We start from the raw sequence: 22445 nt of genomic DNA on the forward strand, positions 1-22445 counted from the left end.
AGACTACTGCTTGACACATCGCCTTTGGTGGACGAACCGCCATTTATCAGTATTGCACAATTAGCGGTGATCAACGTGAATATGTCCTTATAAGCCTGAGCAATCTAGAACCCAGGTGCAGCATATAGGAGTTTGTTGATCAAAAAAATGAATTGCTTCAACATCTATATACCCACACAGGAGGCTGCTACGGAATTTCGTACTGTACAACCATAATCAGTCAACCCCAAATCACCAAATCAAATTCAAGATATGGGAAGCCACTTACCAGAGCGTCCCGAGACGAGGGAAGCACAGTCGGTCGCGCGTAGTTTTCTCTAAAGAAAGAAACAATAATCTCAGCGAAACCAGGAACACATTCATCCACAACTACACGCACGCAGAGCGGTACCGCCTCAAGTAAGTGATCGCATGTTGCTCGATCTCATCAGGCACTACGCCCACCTTGTCCCAGTCTCCGGGCACGTCGGCGTCGTCGAGGTACCGGCGCACCACTTCGTCTGGGCTCAGCGCGGGCCACCACACCGCCTGCGCGGCCTTTGCAAGCGCGATTGCGACCGCCTTGGGGACGACGGGTGCACGGGACGGTGGCGTGTAAGTGACACTTGACATAAGTGCAAGCAGATACTCGAACGAGAGTGTGGACGGCCCTGGGAGGTTGAACGTCCCCGGCTGCGATGGCACCGAGATGAGGTTCGTGAGCGCCTGAGCAACGTCCATGACCTGCGTGAGTGGAAAAGAAGCGGCGCGATCAGAGCGGGGAGCGCGAAGGGTGAGACGGGACGCTGAGGCGTGGGCTTACATGCACCGGGCGGATCTTCGTTTGCATGTGGTTCAGCTTCCACCAGATGGGCCAGACTGAAGGAAGAGGGAGCATGAGTATGAGCGGGAAAATATCGTGTGGAAATGCCGCGACGTACTGGCCATGTTGTTCAGAAGTCTGTCCTCGTAGCCGTACATAATCGCAGGCCGTACGATTGTCGCGCTAGGGAAGGCCTCCTGGACAAGGTCATCCCCGCGTGCCTTCGAGCGGTAGAATTCGGACGGCGAATTGTGAGACGCATTCAGATGGGAGACGTGCACGAATCGCGCCACCCCGGATTGCGCTGCAATGTTGGCAATGCGTTGTGCACCCGTGGCGTGGACGGCATCAAAGTTAAAGTTCCTACAAAAATGCGGGTTAGATCCTACATAGAAACGGCCGCGCATGATACATACTTGGTCTCGTACTCCCGGCCAACGAGATTGTAGACGATGTCGGAGTGTCGTACACATTCTGCGATCTGGTCGTCATTTCGAAGATCCCATTCCTAGCATTATTGTGCGTTGAGCACCAATGATCGCAGTTCGCACCCATGTTCAGAATGCACACACCATCGACACGATCTGACCAAGGTCACCTGTCACCCGCAAATGTCGCTTTTCGTCTTCCTCACGGTACGGAATGATAACTTGTGTGCCTGCCTTGGCTGCAGGGACCATCGCATCAACAGCGCACCCTTGAGCAGCAAAAAGGCGCACCAAGCTTAGCAACCAAGTATCTGCCCAAAAACCCTGTGCAGCCAAAAACTGTCGCAACATGCCCCGTACTAGCGCTGCGCCCAGGAGGACCATGTGCGATCACAGGCTTGTTGTTGGGCAGCGTTACGAGGTCATGCAGGGCTCGCTGGAACTGCCCCAGGAATTAGTTCGCGAGTCACCCTCGCCACGTATCGACGTACGGACCTTTCTCTGCTGAGATATGACGCGCTGGGCGCGCACGCATTTCGTCGGTACGGCCAACATGAGGGCTGGCGGCCGACGTCGCAAACAGTGGGCACCGAGCACGTCGTGGTATGATATTTGCTCGCCGCCAGGCTTGACGCAGGCAGGTGAACCGGGTCCTTCCGGGCACGGGGCGCACCTCTTACCGGTTTAAGAAACCGCCTGTTCCAGCGTTCCTCAATGTGAGAATTTAGTAACTTCTCGCAACCAGTACATACTTAGAAACTTGGAAGCCGCGCTTGCGCCATGGCACAAGGACAGGTGAAAGGTCTGCAGAAAACCAAATCCTCTGCGTCACGGCACGCAGCGAAGGCTGCTGCTCAGCCGAAGAAGGGCAGGCGGTATGTCGCACCGAAGAAAACCGTCGCTGTGAAACAAGCTGCAATGCATAGAGTGAGTCCAGATCCTTTTGATTCTGCTTGAATCTTTAACGTCAGCTGATTGGGCACGATCCTTCAGGAGCTCAGCGCAAAAATTAATAGGAGCATAGAGCAGCAGGTGGCATCTGCGGCCTCGTCGGGCAAACTGACGATCATGAAGAATGTGGCTCTGGAAGGGTGAGTGAAGCGACTACATCTCGACTGCTGCGATGATCTCTGACCAGGCGCACGCTAGAACCTCTGAAAAAGATACTAAGACGAAAAAGTCTTGAGATGCTTCGTTGATTGGGAGAAAGGGTGCGTTCTCTCCCATCGAAGCACGTTTGTCAGTTTCTCTAACGTACTCACTATCGGTTGCAGTCGTCGCTCACTGCTAACCTACTTAGCATCTCCAGAACACGCTACCAGATTTGGGTATCCTCGGGATCGCCTTTGCTGCTTCGTGTTTGCATGCAGGATCAGTACAATGACCACATAAAGGCACATCCAGATCAACGCAGACTATGTGCAGCGAGCTGTAGCTTAAAAATACGGTTTATTGGTTTTCGAAATGATACAAGCACTCGTGGTAGAGACACAATGTATGTATGGTGGTGATGCATTGTAATGATACGTGATGGATGCCCAGTGCAAGAACAAATACAACGTACCGTGACATGAGACCCTAGGAGAAAGGAGACATACATGCAAATATTGCAGATAACAAATGGTGATGCGATGCATGGAATGGCTATGAGAGCGATGATGCAGATAATAAGGGACAGTTGCATGGGATGACAAGTGGTCCATGATGCAAGAAACGATACAACCAAAGACACAGTTCATGGGTGATATGCGCGAGACACTTTTGACATACAAACCTTGTTTGATCAGACTTGGAACGACACGACACGACCCCGTCACACACACTAACGCCTGCCTCCGTCGCCGAGACTTACCGGCGAACGGATCCCTGAATCTGATCGTACAGTACGACCTTGATCTCACGGAGAGTCTCCTCCTGCTCGATGGTTATCATATCCGCGTTGGCCTCGTCCGCGAAAAAAAACAGCAGCTTGTCGACCAGCGCCTCTGCGTCGGTCAGCGACGGCACAAATTCTGGCTCGTGAATATGCACGATCGGCGAAACGAGATAGGTCTGTCCGGGCTGCTCACCGTCAGGTTGCGGCATGGCTAGAGGCACTGGGCAGGGAAGCGAGAGCGGTTCGTGGGCAACCGGGTGGTCGTAGACACCAGAGGATGAAGCAGCATTGGGCCACCCCACCTGCATGGCAGATGAGGTTTGAATGGTACGCCTGTCTTCATGACCCGACTCCGGCTCAAGCGCACGGTCCTGAGCTGGGGCCGGCGGAGGATCAGGCAGGGATGCAGGGAGTGCGTCGAGCTCGCGCTGGAGAGGATCGTCGGGCGTATGCTGGGCGACGTCGGGAGGTAAAAAACCACAGCCGTTCGCGCGGGCTCTGAGCGCGTCCCTGCCGACGACGGAGCACTTTCCACCTTTAATTCCGACCCGAATCTTGTAGTTCTCGACCCACCCAGAGCTGGCCTTGAACCGGTCCTCTGACCAGCCGAGGTTGCGCGCAACCTGCTTTGCCTCCTCGCGAATCATGGCGTCGGTGATGTGAACGTCATCTTTGGTGCATTGCTGCAGCCACTTCTCAAGCTGATGTTCAATCTCCGGAAACTTGGACGGTCTCAATAAGATGATCTTAGTATGCACTGCAGCGGTATACGCAAGGGGAAACGGTTACCTGAACTTTGCGACGGCAACTTTCTCGTCGTCGCGGACGTGGAGCCACCTATGCTTTTCTTTGAGGATTTTGCTGACAGTGCTGCGCTCGACGCCAAAATGAGATGCGATCTCCTCCTGCTTCATGCTGTCGTGGGCGAGGGCGAACTCGCATATCTCCTTGCGATGGATGCTGAGGAGACGCTTCTTCTTATGCTTGGGACGTGTCGATTCGACTTGCGCGTCTGATTCCGGATAGGAAGGGTACGGGTGTGACAGATGGGCAGAGGTCGAGGAAGATAGCGAGGTCCTAGTGGAAGCGACACTAAGCGCCGGGGACGCGGAACGGGCATTGGAAGAGGAGGCAGAACCAGATGTTGAGCGCGAATGAGAGGGCATGAAATGATACGGTGCAGAGGGAACAGAAATGGAACCAACGGGGCCAGCATTGACACCGAGTGGCAGAGCCGGGAGGTCGCCACTCGGAGTCTGCGGACGAGACAGCGAGGGGCCAGCGAACGCGAGAGAGTGCTGACGTCGCTTGAAAAATGATACGAATAGATCAGGAGATGATCTGAGAGGAAAAGGTGAAGGACTGACGTCGTACGGCTGGCCTGGGGTGGATTGTGCCGACTCGGCGATATGAGTGGCAGCGCGTGCACGGCGGCGGGTGAGGATGCGGCTGGGCCCAATGCTGCTTTGGATCTGAGGAGAATCAAACGACAAAGCTGGATCTGGGGTGGAAGAGTGGAGAGATGGAGAATGAGGATGGCCGGCATATGGGTTGGAAACTTGTCGTGAATGCATCGTCGTCCTAGCGTAGTCGACGCGGTCGTCAGGTTGGCTCATGGCGGAGTAGAGGGATGAGCTCGTCGAAGCTGCACTGTTTGGTGGCGACGACTGTGCAGCATTCCAGGCCATGGCTGTCGTCGAGAGGGGCAGCGAGCGGGGGTGGTGGTCAAAAAAAGACGAAGGGTGATGGTACACGAGGCCAACATATTGGTTGTGGTTGTCCATCATGCGTCCGCATCTGCTGGCGACGGCGAGCAGCGACCTCGCTCTGGAGATGGTGATGGTCCAGAACAGAGATGGGGAACGCGAGGACTCGACGGCTTATGAAGTTTTCTTTCACCGCGCGAAGGATGAGTTTGTAGATCGGCCTGCGATCCGACTTTGGCTCGTCCTATCTACTCGTCCTCATTTCAAGTTTGATTCGCACTGCATACGTGCATCCTGCTCATGGCCATGGGCTCCGTCTATTCCACCAAACCGCTCCCCACCATCCGACTCATCCCTATTGAATGCACGGCTCGACCCGTCTGTTTACGGATCTGCCATGTCAGAATATAGCAGGTCTACGAATTCGCCGTGTACGTCCTTGTCTCCTTTTCCGCCTCCATGACATATATTCTCGTTATGACAGATCTTTCCCTCGGTGTGGTCAATTTGCCACTCCTGGAACAATGATGTTCATAGCTGATGCCCTCTGGTGAGCCATATATTTACAACCGAATATTATTCTCCCAGGTGGTCCTAGCTACACTGTTGTCCAACTTTCGGAGGCATTCCATGGCGGAGATAGACCCTGGAGCTACATTCCGCGGTTATCGATGACGATTCGCTAGGACGCCGCCTGCCCTGAGCGAGTTCTTGAAACATGTCCCTCATCTGCCCGTAAGGTCGGAGACACCACTGGCAAACTTGCTCGTGTATCTCATTGATGTGAATGGAGCAGGCTTATTCGACAAAATGAACGTAGAAGCTCTCGGATCCACGTCTACCCTCGCGCGCGATCGTTGATGTTCCCACTCGTAGCTATTCCAAGGCCTACCCCCGTCCTTCCGATGCGCTGTTGCCTTGCTACGGGCGAAGCCTTGCCGTTCATGAGCCTCAAGTGACCACTCCGGGACCAGTACAATCATCTATTAATCTACCCAGCTCTCCTGCTATCTCGGCCCCCTCGATCAATACTACCAATTAACTTACATCGGTCGCACACCAGTATGGCAAAAGTGTTTACTTCTCCACTCGCTCCGCCCCCAAATTCTAGGCTGTATCGGGAACCCATGGCCTTCTGAGAGTCTAGGGAAGGTCTGTCCTGTGGATCAATCTACACCACGTTGCACGAGTGCCCCAAACATGCGTTTTCGACGTCCACTCCTGATCGTTTTCTATGCGGAGAAATGGATGAGCTAGCCCCTCTTGGTGGATGCTAAAGGCCACATCCTTCGCATTCAATAGACTCAAGCCAGGAAGGAGCATACCGCGCAAGTTCCCGGTCGCGCTCACGCCCTATCTATCGAGGCTAGCGGTGACTGTTTCTGGGTTACGCAGAGCTCAGGGACCCAGCGCAGCGTAAGTACCAGGATTCCCAGAGATCAGAATCAGCTGACCCTACGGATTTTAAGTACACAGTTCGCCGCCTCACGGGTTCTGCCCGCGCTTTTCGAGCCGTGTACCCTGCTACTCGAGTCTGCCTGCCGCACATGTGCTTCCATGCGTAATCGTGCTGGTTTCGCAGCCTGGCGACGTCCGTGCAGAGAGCTGCAGTGCGTAATCGCTTCTGCGGCTAGGCACCGGCTCCGTCAGGCTGCTTCTATCATTTCTCCGCACGTACCAGGTGCCATAGCGGTGCGTTGTCCACGCAAATTTGCGACGAGCTTAGGTCGGGCGTTCTGAAGCTTTCCTAGACGGATCTTTCGCTGCATAGCCATAGTGCATCTCAGGCATGGAAATTCGAGGCTGTATCTCAGACTCCTTCCTTCTGACTTCCGTGGTTCCACTTCCCTACGCACTAACCGCCTGTTTACCAAACGGTAAAGATCACCATGTACAATTATGGCAGCGACACACACACCCGATTCTCTTTCGCTTAATGTGGGAACAAGAATGATATAAAAAAACACAATACACTCCACTATAATTCAGATACAAGAAAGTCCTGGCACTATCGACACAGAAAACCGCTGTCCACATGTCAAACATTGTCAGACTGCCTATCGCCCTCCTACCCCAATTGCGGCACGCATATATGGTGCATTTGCCCCCATCGGGCCGTATGGCGATGATGGCTGTAGGGATGCTGGTAGCGCACCTGCAAGTGCAGGTGTGGAGAGTGATCCGCCTAAACCCATTGCGACGGCGGCGAGACTCTGATTTTGTACTGAGCCTGGCGTCTGGTTGTGCGCCTCGCGCACAGGCCCGCGATCTTCGCGCTCCGCAATAGTGGCTGCGCTCCCGCGCACGGGCTCGGTGATACCATTCGTGATAAAGGTCTGTCCGAGGCCGTACAATTTGTGGTTGTACTCTGCATCGTCGATGTAATCATTGAAGTAGAGCTCGCGCATTTTGAAGAATGTGGACGCTGTTAAGAGTGAGTCTGAACCGGCTTGATGTGATGCGCCTATTCGCATGACCTGTCGGAGACCGCTCGGTTAGCACTAGTGTGCGTGGCCAGAGAAATGCGATCGTTACCCCGAGATCGTCCGCAACGTCTTGCAAGCCTCCTTTGAGGACTTTGCAGGCGCGCATTACGAACTTGATGTCATATATTGTAGGGAACCATGTACGTAACACCTCAAAGAATGTCTCCTCCGTGGTAGGTAATGACTCCGCGGTCAGTAGCTTGACGAAATAACCAAAATCATATCCGCTAGATAAAGGAAGAACGTTGAGCAATTTGGAGAGGTGTGGGAGTGCAAGTGGGGCCAGGTAGGAGCAAATATAAAATTCTAGTGGCACGACTTTAACCCAGGGCTAGAGTGATGGTAGAGTGATGCATGTCACGGCGCATAGCCCTGGGAAACTATCCGCCACGGAATAAAGGATGTCTGGTATAGAGGACTACGGCACCTACCTATGGAAGGATATCCACTTCGTTTCTGGCGCTAACACCAAGCCCGACGTAATCATCAGCTCGGCAAAGTCGTTTGGCTCGATCCCCACTTCCTCGTGCCGTTGTAGGTCAATACCTGATTTCTGTAGAAGGTCGATAGATTCTGGAGCATACATGTCTTCGCTGCATGTTTACGTAAGCAAGTCTATGCAGCATAATCCACACGACGGTGGACACGTACTTGAGACTGAAATGAAAGTTGAACTGCCATGTTGACACATCCTGAGGATAATTACCCTCCTCGTCCGCCAACGTAAGACCGACTTGTATGATCTTTAGCAGGTCCACATTGCATCGCATCGTCTGATAGTGGTAATCCGACGAAGTCTTGAACGACCCTATGGGACGAGCGACCACGCCAGGAAACTCAGTGTCCTGAGGGTACGATGAGTGACAGAAGGTCCGCGAGTGAAGATGGGAAGACTGAGACCATTGCGACATAGGGATATCGGTCTATAAGATCGCGGATATTGCTCATCTCCTGCTCCAAGTTGGGTGCCCAGACATCTCGTATTCGAGACATTCTGAGAGAGAGTGAAGTATGTCGGGGTCGTCTTTGAGTCTTCACAAAATCTGAGCGACCCAAAACAAGTAGAGAAGCCAATGTGGTACTAGGCAAGCTCGGAGACATTCCCGGATCCGAGCTGAGCAGCGCTTTATTTGTGTCTGTTTGTTTGGCGCCAATGAGCAATTGCCTCCGAGATTGAAAGAGTTTCACTTTGGCACCTTTCACCGCTGCAATGAACTCGTACATGGAGATCCTCTCGCCAGGCTCGCACAACTCTAATCTCAGAGACACTTTTCGAAGATATGAAGTGAGTTTATAATTTATATGGGTCAATATTTCAAGTGTAGTTGTGTACCACAGCCGATGGATTAATTAGATCGAGGGCCAAATTAGCATTTTCTGCCGAAGCATACAACCGATCAAGATGATGCTGCTAATGGCTTATATAACGGTGCCGTATGTCCAACCGGTCCAATGCTTCATGTATATATAACGACATCACAGACGCAATCGCCACCTTGTTTAGATGCGGGAATATCTCATACCTCGACTAGCTACGTACCTGCCACAATCAACATACACTCTAGAAAATGACATCTGTGGATCTTGGACCGGTATACTTCAATCATTCGCGCTGCCGTCGTGCATTGAATCTTTCCCTTTAGGATTAATGCAGGCAGTAGAATCTGCAGTTACTGGTAGGTAACGCAGAAGGCTGGCTATTTGCGCGTCATCTGGTTTGCGCAGTACTCTAGCACATATCAGACTTATTTGGTCGGCCTTTGACCATCGTGTATAGCAGAGTGGATGCACTACGCTTGGACCCGCTTCGAAATCGTCGTCGCGTCATCCATCGCAATAGCACTGTTCCTAGCTTACACGAAGACGCGCAAGTCTAGCTGACACCGCGCTAGTGCAATGGGTGACTGGCGAAGACGATGCCTAGACAAGGCCAAGGAGATATCCAACACTCTAACTGATGTCGTCAAAATAGTGACATGACATTTCCTCTGTGTCCTCACTCTTTCGGTGCAAGAGAGGGAAAGAAAGCTCGATGACGCACTATGAGTTCTGTTTTTCAGCACATGGCAAAAGGTGTGCAACGTGGAATCATCGTCTTGTCAGATATTTTCACCGACGAATCTTGTAGGACGTGTCGGCTGAGGTGAGGGTTATAAAGCGCATAGCAGGTGCTCATGAGGTATTGGACTGGGAGTTGGGGTATCTCAAAGTGCCTCCACACGGCTCTTTTATATGTCTGTGGCAAGAAAATTTCAGAGTAGAAATATTTTGACCAGACAGCCGCTCGTCTACTTTCTCCCTGACGGCAACACTGTCGCAGTGCTCGAGGTCCTCTCATCACCTCATCGGTTTATTCCTAGGGTCTCTTACGACCAGCGGTTTGGCGGCATGTTGATGTCTTCGATTGTCTACTCCGATGCTAAACTTGTACTCGAATTGCGAAACGTTGGGTTCTAAGCTATCGACATAGTTCCATATGTGCTACATTACTAAACGCGAAGCCTTGTGGCACGGTGGTTTGCGTGCCGATAACGATATGATCAGTACCCACAATGACGACACAACTATAATTTGCTCTTCTCAGTGGGCATTTAAAATGGGAAAGATTGGAAATGCCCAGCAACATAACGAGAGGAGAACATGCCTTCACCCATTCTGCGCAATAGTAGCTAACGTCTCCGCGATCAGCACCGGGAGGCTGGACGACTCCGCGTGAAAAGCTAGAAGTACGAATGTGCGTCGTCGGCCGCAGCTATCCGCCGCAAGGCTTGGTGTCTAGAACAGTCCAATCTAGTTTTCTCATAAAGCAGGATGAATTTGGCATCTTGCCCATTGTTCGATCCCGCTCTCAAGATATGTGACGTCCCCCTCACGGTCTTCTGGGAGTAACGAGTTCGGTATAAGGGTAATCTTAGCACCAGGCAGAAGACCATGGCTACGTAAGAAGATATGCTACGAACAGGACTATGGCATGATTTAGCGCGATCGCGATTTCTACGTACTGACGCGCTTCACCTAGAACCACCGTGCGGTAAGTAACGAAGCCTCGCACACCAAGACAACGGGCGCTTACATAGTTGCTGGGAAATATGCCCTTCTTCCCCATGGTATCGATACCTGTACCGATAGACACGTTCGTTAGAATCCAGGAAGACAGTAATATGTGACGATCGTGCTCCTACCTTCCCACCAACCGTCAGCGTAGTTGGTCCCCCCTGTGGAGCCACCTGTCAATTCGAGCAAACCACCTTCCGTAACACTTATTTCATCTGGACCTTGTGCTTGATATTGATAAATACCTCGCACTGCAATGGATTAATATCCAGTTGTGTATTATTCTGTGAGGGAGTGAAAGATGATAGCGATGTTCCAGAACATACCGAATTGACCAGACCCTTGTTGGCGAGGCGGTGAGACAGTAGCAACACGAGGAGCGGTCGCAGCAGGTCCTTCTGATAATTCAATGTAGGAGGCTGGGACGAGACCTCTACCTCCATGTTGATCGGCGACTTTAATCCATCCGGACCCGTCATCTTCTTCTAGCACTTGAACCTCGCTGCCCTCTACAACATTTTGTGAATTGATTCTCTTCGCGGGAAGAAACGTGCCCTTACCCGAAACCGCTAATTCAAAAGGTGAGTTCGGGGAGAAACTGAATAGTATACGGCCCCTCAGATGAGTGTCCTCGGCAATTGATGGTGCGAAGGATGACGGCGTCGGCGTGCTCGACACTGATGCTGATGGCGCAGCCGATGTATCCAGAGTCCGAGCAGGATCAGAATTGTCCCAAGCCAATGCGTGTTACTAACCTTGAGAGTCGCTTAACTTGGAAATAGTCGAGGACGAGCGTGAGACAGATGCAGACGTAGCAGATGTAGTACCAGAAGCAGGGGCACGGGCCGTCCCACGAGATCCTGAGCAGTCCGCTGGGACCTGCGCGAGCGTCAGTGCTGTAACTCCGCTCACCCAGTATTGACTCCAAGGCCTACCGACCTTGAGTTCACACTTGGTGTGAACAGCAATCCCGCAGACCTTGCAGGTCTTCCCTTGCTTACCTAGCCCCCATATAGGCGACTGCACAGACGTGAATTTGATCCGTCCAACTGGCGAGTTAGTGTCCACGTGCCCAGGTGGAGTGAATGACGAACCTTGCAATAAACGCAGGCAGCGGGAATAGAGAAGGCGACACTCTTGAATGCATGTGGCCTCTGATCGCCCTCATCACCTGGTTCGCGAAGATTAGCGGGCCGTCATGGAATCTCACTCACGAGGACATGAAGGCGTTGTAGCGGTCTTCAGACATACTGTTACGCGGAGGAAGGGAAAACACGAGGCTGAAAGGGAGAAGCACGCACCACTGAGGGCCGCGGCGATGGTCTCCACCTCCGCTGATAACAAACATTCGGACGTTGTGTAAAATGTCAGCTGGTGTTGAGCCTCTAGATAATTCTGATGATTTCGAAGACAACAATCACCATCACATGAACCGAAGGGTAGCTTGAGTACTGAATCCGTAGAGGAAGGCCGTACACTTACGTCTGATGCCTCTACTGCACTGCCTAGCTTTGGGTCTACGGAATACGCTTCCACCATCTTCGCTAATTGGTTCACGTCCCTGCCTATTGTTTCGACAAACAGGCATATGTGATGGAAGAGTAATTTGATAGCATATCAGATGAAAAGTCTCAGCGAACTCACGCTTTGCATCAATGATTGGCGTCAATTCACCCAGCTTCTCCCTGCACTTGGTCAAGCGATTTTGTAAATAAATCTTAGGAGCGGATTCTACACTCATATCACCCTGAAAACAGATAGTAATCGGTAATGGACATGAATCAGATATGGGTGATAGTTTAGTTACGCTGTCGTAGTGAGTGGCGCACGGCTCGAAGCTCCAGTCAGGAGGTAGCATGAATGCTCGGATGTTGTGCTCGATGAATAGATCCTGATCCGCCCGTGGACTGATGGCTCCAATTTTTCCTTCCGCAGCTGCAATGTGTCCGCTAAGTGTGTCCAGATGATTCTTCTGCAACGCCTGTGCTTGCAGCATTATACAAGCGAGTTTTGTGATAAGTTGACTATGTAGAGTTTCTGATTAGAGGCGCGTGAATAATGACGTAAAACAGTGATTTGCGCTTAGAAGGGACGAACGGAATTGCTTTGAACAACAATCAGTAAGCGAGAATGCTACGAAAGGTATGTTCGAAAGGTACTTACGTCCTCCAATGCTGGCAGATCCTCCTTGTAGAACTTTTCCTTCACCTTGTTAGAAACGGCGATGGCGATAAGATAGGAACTAAATTGTAAGATGGTCAGTAGCAAATTTAGGGGGGGAAATCTCTCGTACTTCTTCCCGTTGAGCATATCAACTTGCTGCTGCTCGTATTGTTTTGCAGCTCGTTCTGCATGACGATCGTCGGAGGAACGCTCCTGTGTTCATTTACATCGGGTTATCAAGTGGGGCAAATTCCAAATGAATTGTTATTAACTTGTTTCAAGCGGTATGTTTCAACTTCGTTGCATTCTTCATCGTACTAGAAACAGGTTGGTGTCATTTACAGTGTTTCTCCAGATCGTACCTTTTGTTTACTCTGTCGGGCCCCAAGTCAACGTTTCATGTAAAAAGAAGAACGAGCGAGCGAACCTTGGCACGGCTAGCGTACACACGGTCTCTCTCTGATAGAAGCTTCGTGAAGTATTGTTCTTGCTTCTTCTTGGCATCTTCATGCCGACGTTCGGTGCCCTTGAGAACATCCACCACTTGAGAGGCCAGTGCATCAGATAAGTTGACGTGAGCCTGGGCCGAGTCAAGAATCGATGAGATAATCTGCGAGTACGCAATGTGACAAGTGCTGTAGAGAATTTTCAACAGCGAAAACGTAGCAGCGAGAGGCATGGCCAGACCTTCGTTGCAGTGTATCTTCGCCCCAAGCTTTGGTAGGCTCACTCCCTACTACCAACATCGAGTCCTTTTTGCTCCTCTTCTCTGCCGCCTTTCTTGCGAGTGCCTGGAGTTTCGCAGCGTAGTCACGCTCTAGTGCAGCCCGGTCTTTGTACAACTCGCGTACCTGGAGCATTGAACCATAAGTCTGGATTGGCAAATGATACAAGATGGCAGCTGACATCTGCGAGCAGCTCAAGCTGGGCGTCGGATAAGTTCACTAGCCGATCGACTTGGTCCTATTCAATGCCCATGAGTTCAGCCCAGACATCGTTGCGAAATGCAACTTTACTGGCAGATCCTCTCCATATGTCCGCTCGCCGCTCATGATACTTTGTATATAGCACGGCCCGCTTGAGTAGAGAAATTAGAACTCAAACAATTTCCGAATTTGTCGAGAGCAGAAAGTATAGGCTCAAAGAATGCGACCACCGCCCCGGCTGCGTATCCGCCGTTGTTGGTGGCTTATGATCAAGAGTGGCTGCCACGGGAATCGCGATCGGCAACTCGCTTTTATTGATCACATGCCTATCGCTACGTTCCGCCACCCTTAAGTGCCATTGCCAGCACCAGGTCTTGTCAGTAACATGTCCCGGAGCGTCTTAAACGCTGCTTTTGTTCATACCAAAGCCTGCTGCTCGACCTACTCTACAAACGGTGTTACCCTTGCAATTGATCCGCAATATCTCCCTTCTACCCATTTCTTAGGCCATTAATTGGATGAAGGCAAAACTACACAGCTAACAACAGTGATTACTTGCCATGACCTGCTGTTCAGAATCGTAGTAGTGATATTGTGACTTGCACAGCTCTTGGTTCACTAATGAATGTATGCGTGTGTCTACCACGAGCCCCTACCCACTCGTATGCCCAATCTCGATTCCGCTTTTCAAAGGCATTGATCAGAATGGCGCCAGGTCACCAATGGTCACACTGATTACCATGGAGATAACAAGTCGTTCCGCTCAGATGGTACGTACTCATCGAGTCAAGTTACATACCGTAGCGGTCTTCTCGTATGTGACCATTTCGCAGGACCTCATTCTACCCTCCATTCTTTCTAGGACATGATTTATACTAACTGATTCATGAGCTCAGCTAGTTCCGAATCAACGCAGTATTCAGCTTGTAATTCCGACGTCTGTTTGTTTGTTGAAAGCTAATTCATTCCTAGATAATATCGATAAAGTCCTGCGTGTTTGACTGTGTTGCCACGCAATGTCGAGACTGCATTATTTGCCTATACCATTGGCCCGCTCTAAGACCGCGGAACTTTGTAAAAGCATATCCCGGTCAGTTACGACATGCTGAAGCGGGTTGTCGCGCGCACATGTGCTATCGATGCCATACAACAGTACTTCCACCCACGTATGCCATTCTAATTACGGCTGTCTGAGAGCAATTCCGATGTACGTACATGACGTTGCTGCACCCTGCGACTTCTGGTGATATCGTCTTCTGGCAGCACATTCTCCCATCGCGGCTGCGCATAAGGGACGGTGCTTTTACTCCAGCTCTTTATTCGAGATCTTGCAATCATAGCGCGCGTACTCGAAGCTGGTGCAGGACGCTTGCATGTACTACGGTGACATCAAGGGCCCATCTTCTTGTGTAGCATTTCAAACGTTGAACAAAAGCGGAACCAGGGGCGATCGCCAAACACAGATTCTCATTATCTGGACCTCTGCGCCATCGATCTATGTGCTATTTTTTCCCAACGAGGCTTGCCGATTGAAGTCGAAATTTCCCGTCTGGCGTCGTCTCCCCAGTCATTTTAGAACCTACATCATGACGTTTTAGTAACAGTAGTTCTGTTGCTCAGCCTCGTGCAAAGAACCGTGCTATAGCAGCCAATTTTTGAATACCATCGTCGACACCGGTGGAACACTCGATCTATCTACCCTGAGCATTGCGCTAAAATGCTGGAATCGACAAAAATTCCAACTCGACCACATGCTCAGTTCGCCGATCGAACTGCTGAACCTCAGGCTAACCGCGCTGGACTACCGCACACAATCGGGAGTTACTCTATATGGGATGGCGCTTTACATAATGCTCCGTTCCTAGCTGGAGCGGGCCGCCCTCCGCCGCGCTTCCGGTTGGACTCTCGAACAATGTAGCGAGTCCCCCAGTTCCTGCCGCCGGTCTGTCTTCGAACAAAACTGACAATCGACTGTCTCTGATTGCTGAAGCCAAATCTCCATTACTGTGTACGCGTGCCGCATGCGCTTCAGTGAACATATGGTGGTTTTTCATTTTCACATCATTGTCTCTTCCCGGTTTGAGGATGCAGGGTCGCCGGCCTATCTTACTGAGTCTCGACCATAGCGGAAAATTTCTCAAGGTACCCGTGGACATACACTTTTCCATAAATAAAGAACTCAAGATCACCCAACTAACTCAACGAGTCCAATTCGCCAATTCGGCCTCGTGTCACTTTAACATTCTCATCTGTCTTCGGTGGCACCCGTGCACACACTATCGCTCCTTTTTGCAATGTCTCGTCTTACAGCTATTTCTCTCGCTCTCTGCGCCCTCGTTGTCTCCGTCTCTGCGTCCCCTGTCACCGCTAGTACAGCTGTGCTTGACAAGCGTACCACCCATACTGGACGTGTGCGTACCCATATACTGGGTGCAATATGCGCATACTGACAATATGTTAACAGGGAACTTGGTTCGACGTTGGCCTAGGTGCTTGTGGATACGAGAATGTGAATTCTGACCCCATTGTCGCCATCTCTCATGACATCTACGGCGGCGGCGGTAACTGCAACCAGGTAAGACATCTTTTCGCCTCACATCGATTGCTTACCGTTTCCTCCCAGTGGATCCACATCACAAACACGGCTAATGGCGTCTCCGCCTATGGCCAGACTCGTGACGAGTGCATGGGATGTGATGCCACTGCCATCGGTACGTACATATTTCATGCGCCCGCGATCTCCGGCACTTACCTCCAGGTCAGATATGAGCCCTTCGCTGTTCGAGTCACTCGGAGCTGATCTCTCCGTCGGTGTCCTGACCGTCGAGTGGAACTTCATGAACAAGGGCTTCGACCCATAGAGCCCCGAGCATCACGAGCCTCCCACGCCATATCGACCCCTTCTTCACAATTCCCTCATTTCGCTCACTCTTCCCTCCTGCTTCCTGCTTCGTTTCCAGCGTTGTGTTGGTATATTTTATATCTTCCCCCCCAATAGCGGTTATTTTCCGCCAGCTTTGCGTCGACCGCGAGCCGCGGCATATTTATACTAGATAAGTCTTCAAGCAAAAACAATGCCCCCGCCGGATGGGGATGAGTTTATCGATGAGCCATTTTTGTAGCATACCGTGTAGCTAACTAGTCATTGGCGATCTGTTTGCCCTCTTGAATTCTGTAAATTCTGGAGCAAAGGCCTAGATGTATCAATGCTATATACATTATCCGAGTCATAGAGTTCGACTAGAATGTCTTGAGAATGTCATAGGCGTATCCAAATTATTGTTCTAATCAACACAGCTCTGACTTGATCGTCTACAGATGTGGTCGCCATTGAGCTGTCTTCCTGTCTGAGAGGACCCTCGAGAGTCCATGAACCTTAAAGGCACCGCGTCACGTATAGTATGACCGAGCGCTACGGACGCGTACGAATCAGGCCTCGCAAAATACTTTAGAATTTGCTATCAATTGAATTCCAAGTGAGAGCGCTCTATTGAACCCACATATAACATTCCGACTCCGGACAGCGCCATGAAACTCCTGTTGCGCCCACTGGTAATGCTACTGAATCTGAAACCAATACTTTGCATTCGTGACGGTGTTAACAACTAGCTTACCTGGCTCCTGAGTGAGAGCTACTAGAGTGTGATGGTACTCAAATTCTGTCCCACAACTACCAGTGGTATCCTCGCACTTGTATACTTGCACGTCAGTCGAGAGACAAAAGTAGCGGACTTTTAAACGTCTTGGCCAACCTTTCCACTCGACAGCCTTAGCATCCACCGCATTCGACTCATTTCTAAAATGACGTTGGAGCCTTGTTTCGATAGACCAGGGATAAAGACAGATGCATCCATGAACTTCTTCAAGAGCACTAAGAAGCTCAACTTAGAAACCGATCCTGCTTTCTTGGATCATACAAAACTGAACAAAACTGCGCTAAATCATGAATGGTGAAGAGTAGTATCCATAACATGGTACAAGGCGTGCTCTGTACGCAATCGTGAGAGTAAGAATCGTTACCTCAATTCAGAGAGTACCATGCAACCACCAGAGTCCGTAGCCGTCAGTCCGGGATATGCAATGCAACTAAAGAAGTACGTGCAAAATGTGGGTATGTATGTGCAAGAGCGATTAGTCAAAACGTAGAGTCATAATAGATCATCGTCAACCAAAAGCTTGAACCAAGTATAGCCAAGCCGTCACTATATATCGTCGTCATCAGGGATCGCACTACGCGCGCTTTAAAGCATCACGAAAGCGACAAGAGATATGATCGCGATCGACCAGGGTCGCGCCACGCCGCCCTTGGCCCAGGACCAAGCACTACTTGTAGTTGTTGTCATGGTTGTCGTCTGTGTCGGGTTTGTCGCCCCAGATGTCGCGGGCGAAAAAGGCGAAGAAGAGGGCGTAGATGCAATGGAAGTTGGCAAGTGCGCTGATGCCGAAGTATTACTTGTCGTCGTCGAGCCTACAGAACTTGTTCCTTTGGAGGTCGGGGAAGAAATCCTGATCACAGTGTTGGTGCTTGTTGTACCAGGTACAGTTGTGACAGCCTCCGACGTCACCGTGGTGGTCATGAGCGCAGTACTGGTTTGTGCTGCAGTTAAAGACGGGATAGATGAAACATCTGTCGTCGTAGGATCATTAGAAGATGGCGATGAGGGTGCCGAAGTTCCAATGATCGTGAAGTTGGGGCTGATGTTACCGGAGTCACCGAACACTGGTAGTGTCTGTCAACCACTATATTATTGTTCAGAATCAAAGATGACATACAAGCAACGATGTAGTTTGTTCTGGTCTGGACAGACGGAACAACGAAGGAGACTTGGCCCGCTGTGAGAGGGAATCCTTGTGCCAGCGGGGTGTCTGCAGGCGGGTACAAGGCATCAGTGTATTTGGCAGCATCAAAACACGCAGCATACCCACCGATCATCAAGTTTTCGTTCTGCCAGGTCGAGTATCCAAGAACAACCATTCCTTCCGGGTTGGTGAGGTTAGCTGATGGTGGAATGACCGAAGTGTTCCTATAGAAGAAAGAGCAATATAGTGTTAGGTTCATGGCAACACATCTCGCTCAAGGTTCAAACATACCAGGTAACCGTTACTGTCTGCCCGACATTCCACACAGTATCAGCAGTGGGGTTTGTGACAGGTGGGTCAACGACATCGCGAGCCTGGGGTCGTACGGGTATAGCACGCGCTGTTAAGAGCAAGAAAGACAGAACATAGATCATAGAGAGATACATGGCGGACGCTGCGAGTTGGAGCACGGAGTCTCGGAAGTCAAGCTCGCAGGAGGAGAGCAGAAGAGAGCCTCACGGTCTTGTGCCCGCGGGGGGCCTCTTCAACCTCGGCAGGCAATCCTACTTACCGCATTAGGATCCGACGTGATGGCACCACGTGGTCAGCATCCTGCCAAGATAAGTATCGCCGGAGGGCGGCCTCCGGTGGCCCGATTTCGGTCGCCTGCTGTGTTCCTCTGCAGGGAACGTTCAGACGTATGTTTCTGATTCCTCACGACGGATTTATTACACATAAGCGCTATTGGAGTATATACGTGGTCGACCAAGAGCGTGTCGTGCTGCTGCCTTTGTCCCAGGACCAAGTCTCCTTCGTCGTAGGCGTCGGTGCTAAAGGTTTTCAGGCGTTGTGGTCACAGAAGTACAAGTGGATTTTGGCAAGGGAAATAAGGAAGAAGACTCATAGAGAGGATTGGAGAAGAGGGCGTGAGCATAAAAGGCGCTGACAACGAAATACTGCGCAAGGCTGTTGCGCCTGTAGAATTTCCTCCTGCCAGTGGGGCTCAAGTGTCAACCATGTTTCCGTGCCACTTGCAATGGGTGTAACTTCCACAGGCTTCATTGCAGCCGTGGTCATTTATTGACTGCAGTGGCCGTGGTTGTGGATGACGTGACAGCAGTAAGCCAGTAAGCGTGGTCTCGTACCCAGTTCGACACGTCTGGGCACGAGACCAAGTAAGCGGGATATTCGAAGTCCCGATTGTCACGAATTTGTGACCAGGATACATCGAGTACTGGTGTGTATATGTCAGATAGTATGTGTCGTTTGCAAGAAAAGAGATGCAACTCACAACTCGCGATGTAGTTATATCTTATTTGGATTGACGGAACGACGAAGACCTCTTCCCCGCAATGGGAGAACATACTCGTGCCAACGCACGATCTGTGGGTGTGCGCATGGCATTATTCCGCAGGAAAGAAATGAAAATCAGAAACGTTCGCCGACTCTCACTGGGTTCTCCTAAGGAATACAACTTGAAACATTCTTAAACTTGTCGAATGAGAGGGAGGGAGGGGTCCGAAGTATATCTTCAACGGACAGATGAAAAGCCCGGTCGATTTACCATAGGTAAGACATGAAAACATATTAGGTAACTATCACCGTTGTCTCTCCAACGTTCCACACACTTTCAGCGGTGTCGCTCTTTGTGGTTGGAGGTTATCACGAGCTAGTAAGAGTGTAACGTGCGCTGTGAGCCGGAGCAAAATCGTCAGAGTATTCTGAAGAATACAAATCTACATATTAAAATTGTGCTTGGGAGTATGGTGCCAACTTATGGAGGAGGGGGCATCGCAGGAGGAGCCCGGCGGAAGGAGATTGCGTGTGCTGTGGGGTTTCAAGGTCGAGTACGATCCTTTCTTCGGTGAATACCATCCAATGATCGGGATTGTCCAAGTCTGGCGGCAGGTGGGGCGAGCCTGAGGATGCCGAGGGGAGAGGTCAAGCCAACGATATCTGAATGAGTTTGCGCGGGAGATTCAAGTTGAACTTGAATATGTGTCGCCAAGTTGTTGGAATGATCTTTGTAACCTAGGGACTTGATGAGTTGATCTGGTCACTGAAGGGCTCAGAAAGCTAAGTATTCCTCTGCTTCGGGTGTAAATTTCACTGAGGGTATTCTCATAATTCGCGGACAGCCGGTCGATCACAAAATATTTGGCAATAGACGCACGTTCGAACTTTGAGTCCTGAGTTCTCACACACTGCCACACCCATACAGTACTATCGGCGATTATGGCGTCTCGTGTTGCACAGTACCCTGATAGGCCTGTCGTAAAGAGTTGCTTCAAGGAGAGCTTAGACTTGATCCGGCTGTCGTTGTAGTACTATGTCGGAGACTCAGAAATACTCGGTATACATTCAACCCCTGGGCCGATAATCGCGCTAACATCGTGATGCAGATAGTAACGGGATTTTTCGCCCAGGATGATCCCAATGCGAACCCAGACTTGATTGGTCCGGTGGGTAGTGCACCTGTTGGAGCTTGGGATACATATTACGATTCAACCGTGCAATGCCTTCCGCTGACGGCAACTTGAATCAATGCGTTCTGCATTTGCTGTCCATTCCTTAGTGCATGTTTCCATCGCGTATGAACGTTTTTGATAGATGGCTCTGTTTGATCTTTTCCACTTTTGGTTCATGAATACGGCAGGGAACTCATGTGTTCAGAATTTCTAGCTTCCCCCTCGGTTTGGACTTTTGGACCAGGCTCCAGATTATTGGTCGCGATTCATTTCGCGTCTCTCTAAGATGAATCAATCGGCACCCAAAGGAGTAGCATACAAAGTGTTCTTTTTAGGGAGGCATGGAGAAGGATATCGTGAGCTTTTTATTTTTTGCCGCATTTTGCAGTGATGATGTTCTTGACCGCGATCGGCAGATAATGTCGCTGAAGCGAGATACGGAACCAAGGTGAGTGGAGCGATCTGATAATTTCCCTTGTATCGCATCTCATATGTGTTCCTGCAGGCCTGGGACAAGTTGAGTATCCTGATGGAATAGGTGCAGCTATGCACGGGCTAATTCCTCTAGATACTGGTCTAAACTCTATGGCGACTCCGAAATCACATGGGGTCCAGATCCCCTCTTGACACCCATTGGGATTCGTCAAGCGGAAGCTGCGCGGTCAATTTGGCTCATGGAAATTGAGCAGGGAATCCCTGTGCCAGAGCGTTGTTTCGTTAGCCCCCTGCACAGAGCATTGAGCACCTGGGAGATCACTTTTGGAGGCGATACGATTTTCCAAAAAGATAAAAAGAGAGTGACTATACTTGAGGTGGGTTTCTTAGCACCCTTTACGAATGCCACTGAAGAGTACAACCTTATCCGATAGAATTTGAGAGAAGAATACGGCGTACACACCTGTGACATGCGAGATCCTCGATCCATGATTGAACGAGCTTTCCCTTCCCCGGTATATATTTTCGAACCCGGATTCACTGAGGAAGACCTAAGCTGGGAGCCTGATGAACGAGAGACAAAGGATCATGTCAGATCGCGGGGCATGGCTGTTCTGAATCATGTATTTCAACAGTTCTCGGAGACTTGTGCGTATTTAAAACGATGGCCTAAACAGGGTGAATTTGACGTCTGTACCACCTTAGGCATATCTATTACCGCTCACTCCGGAATCATAAATGGGATCCTTGCAGCCATGGGACGGTCGAGGTACGGCTTACCCACAGGAGGTGATTATCTCTCCACTACGAGCCAAATAGCTCTGCCTAAACTTTATTACTAGGCATGTTGCCTCTAGTGATCAGAGGGGAGGGACTTTGAGCATGCGGCTGAGCGTTGTTTGGAGGGAGGTAGTATATGCTCGGTGAGAACTGTAATGGCCAATTGAATCACGCTACTCATTACTGTCACTTCTCGAGATGGTGCAACAAACAGCAAACTCTTGATCCACTCCGGGACCACACTACACGATTTCCTGCCAGTTAAAGTGTGATTGTCCACTTACAAGTTTACTCATGCTTCCGCAACGGATCGAGCTACAGCCGTGAACTAAATAATATTATATTCACAAGAGAATGTTCAGAACCTCGCTGTGCGCGCTATCAATGAATTCCATCAAGCGACCGTATCTTCTATTAGTGTAATTGCCGATTCGGCCATCTCAGTAGTAACGTCGTTCGCTCAGCCTGGATTTGTATAATGAGCAAATTTTACCCGTTATGCCATCGCAAAAATTGACCTG

General features: G+C 50.5%; 7 protein-coding genes across 7 annotated transcripts; 2 read left to right on the forward strand and 5 right to left on the reverse strand.

Moving 5' to 3' along the window:
- Positions 1–187: 187 nt before the first annotated feature.
- Positions 188–1785, reverse strand: FIBRA_08171 (uncharacterized protein; the record flags this gene model as incomplete). The annotated part of the gene is made up of 9 exons (XM_012329825.1): positions 188–202; positions 269–317; positions 380–723; positions 803–858; positions 921–1165; positions 1219–1310; positions 1375–1469; positions 1522–1672; positions 1726–1785. 9 exons carry the CDS (start codon positions 1783–1785, stop codon positions 188–190), a joined length of 1107 nt encoding a protein of 368 aa, XP_012185215.1.
- Positions 1786–2010: 225 nt separating this feature from the next.
- FIBRA_08172 (uncharacterized protein) lies at positions 2011–2416 on the forward strand (the record flags this gene model as incomplete). The annotated part of the gene is made up of 3 exons (XM_012329826.1): positions 2011–2157; positions 2224–2321; positions 2380–2416. 3 exons carry the CDS (start codon positions 2011–2013, stop codon positions 2414–2416), a joined length of 282 nt encoding a protein of 93 aa, XP_012185216.1.
- A 662-nt stretch (positions 2417–3078) lies between these two features.
- FIBRA_08173 (uncharacterized protein) lies at positions 3079–4794 on the reverse strand (the record flags this gene model as incomplete). The annotated part of the gene is made up of 2 exons (XM_012329827.1): positions 3079–3838; positions 3896–4794. The coding sequence occupies 2 exons, from the start codon at positions 4792–4794 to the stop codon at positions 3079–3081; spliced, it is 1659 nt and encodes a 552-aa protein (XP_012185217.1).
- A 2075-nt stretch (positions 4795–6869) lies between these two features.
- On the reverse strand, positions 6870–8291 carry FIBRA_08174 (uncharacterized protein; the record flags this gene model as incomplete). Its single annotated transcript, XM_012329828.1, has 5 exons — positions 6870–7289; positions 7348–7525; positions 7730–7891; positions 7950–8143; positions 8199–8291. 5 exons carry the CDS (start codon positions 8289–8291, stop codon positions 6870–6872), a joined length of 1047 nt encoding a protein of 348 aa, XP_012185218.1.
- Positions 8292–10233: 1942 nt separating this feature from the next.
- FIBRA_08175 (uncharacterized protein) lies at positions 10234–13567 on the reverse strand (the record flags this gene model as incomplete). Its single annotated transcript, XM_012329829.1, has 21 exons — positions 10234–10262; positions 10301–10313; positions 10372–10415; positions 10481–10603; positions 10679–10921; positions 11108–11231; positions 11292–11372; positions 11447–11523; positions 11567–11747; positions 11835–11917; positions 11997–12099; positions 12160–12389; positions 12450–12456; positions 12516–12594; positions 12646–12728; positions 12788–12832; positions 12878–12889; positions 12943–13150; positions 13203–13366; positions 13422–13478; positions 13532–13567. 21 exons carry the CDS (start codon positions 13565–13567, stop codon positions 10234–10236), a joined length of 2022 nt encoding a protein of 673 aa, XP_012185219.1.
- A 2168-nt stretch (positions 13568–15735) lies between these two features.
- Positions 15736–16302, forward strand: FIBRA_08176 (uncharacterized protein; the record flags this gene model as incomplete). The annotated part of the gene is made up of 4 exons (XM_012329830.1): positions 15736–15852; positions 15906–16016; positions 16065–16152; positions 16205–16302. The coding sequence occupies 4 exons, from the start codon at positions 15736–15738 to the stop codon at positions 16300–16302; spliced, it is 414 nt and encodes a 137-aa protein (XP_012185220.1).
- A 1380-nt stretch (positions 16303–17682) lies between these two features.
- FIBRA_08177 (uncharacterized protein) lies at positions 17683–18687 on the reverse strand (the record flags this gene model as incomplete). Its single annotated transcript, XM_012329831.1, has 4 exons — positions 17683–18161; positions 18215–18307; positions 18368–18465; positions 18533–18687. The coding sequence occupies 4 exons, from the start codon at positions 18685–18687 to the stop codon at positions 17683–17685; spliced, it is 825 nt and encodes a 274-aa protein (XP_012185221.1).
- Positions 18688–22445: the final 3758 nt, after the last annotated feature.

This window comes from Fibroporia radiculosa (genome assembly GCF_000313525.1).
Source record: "Fibroporia radiculosa TFFH 294 genomic supercontigs, scaffold40859, whole genome shotgun sequence".
Lineage (NCBI taxonomy): Eukaryota > Fungi > Basidiomycota > Agaricomycetes > Polyporales > Fibroporiaceae > Fibroporia > Fibroporia radiculosa.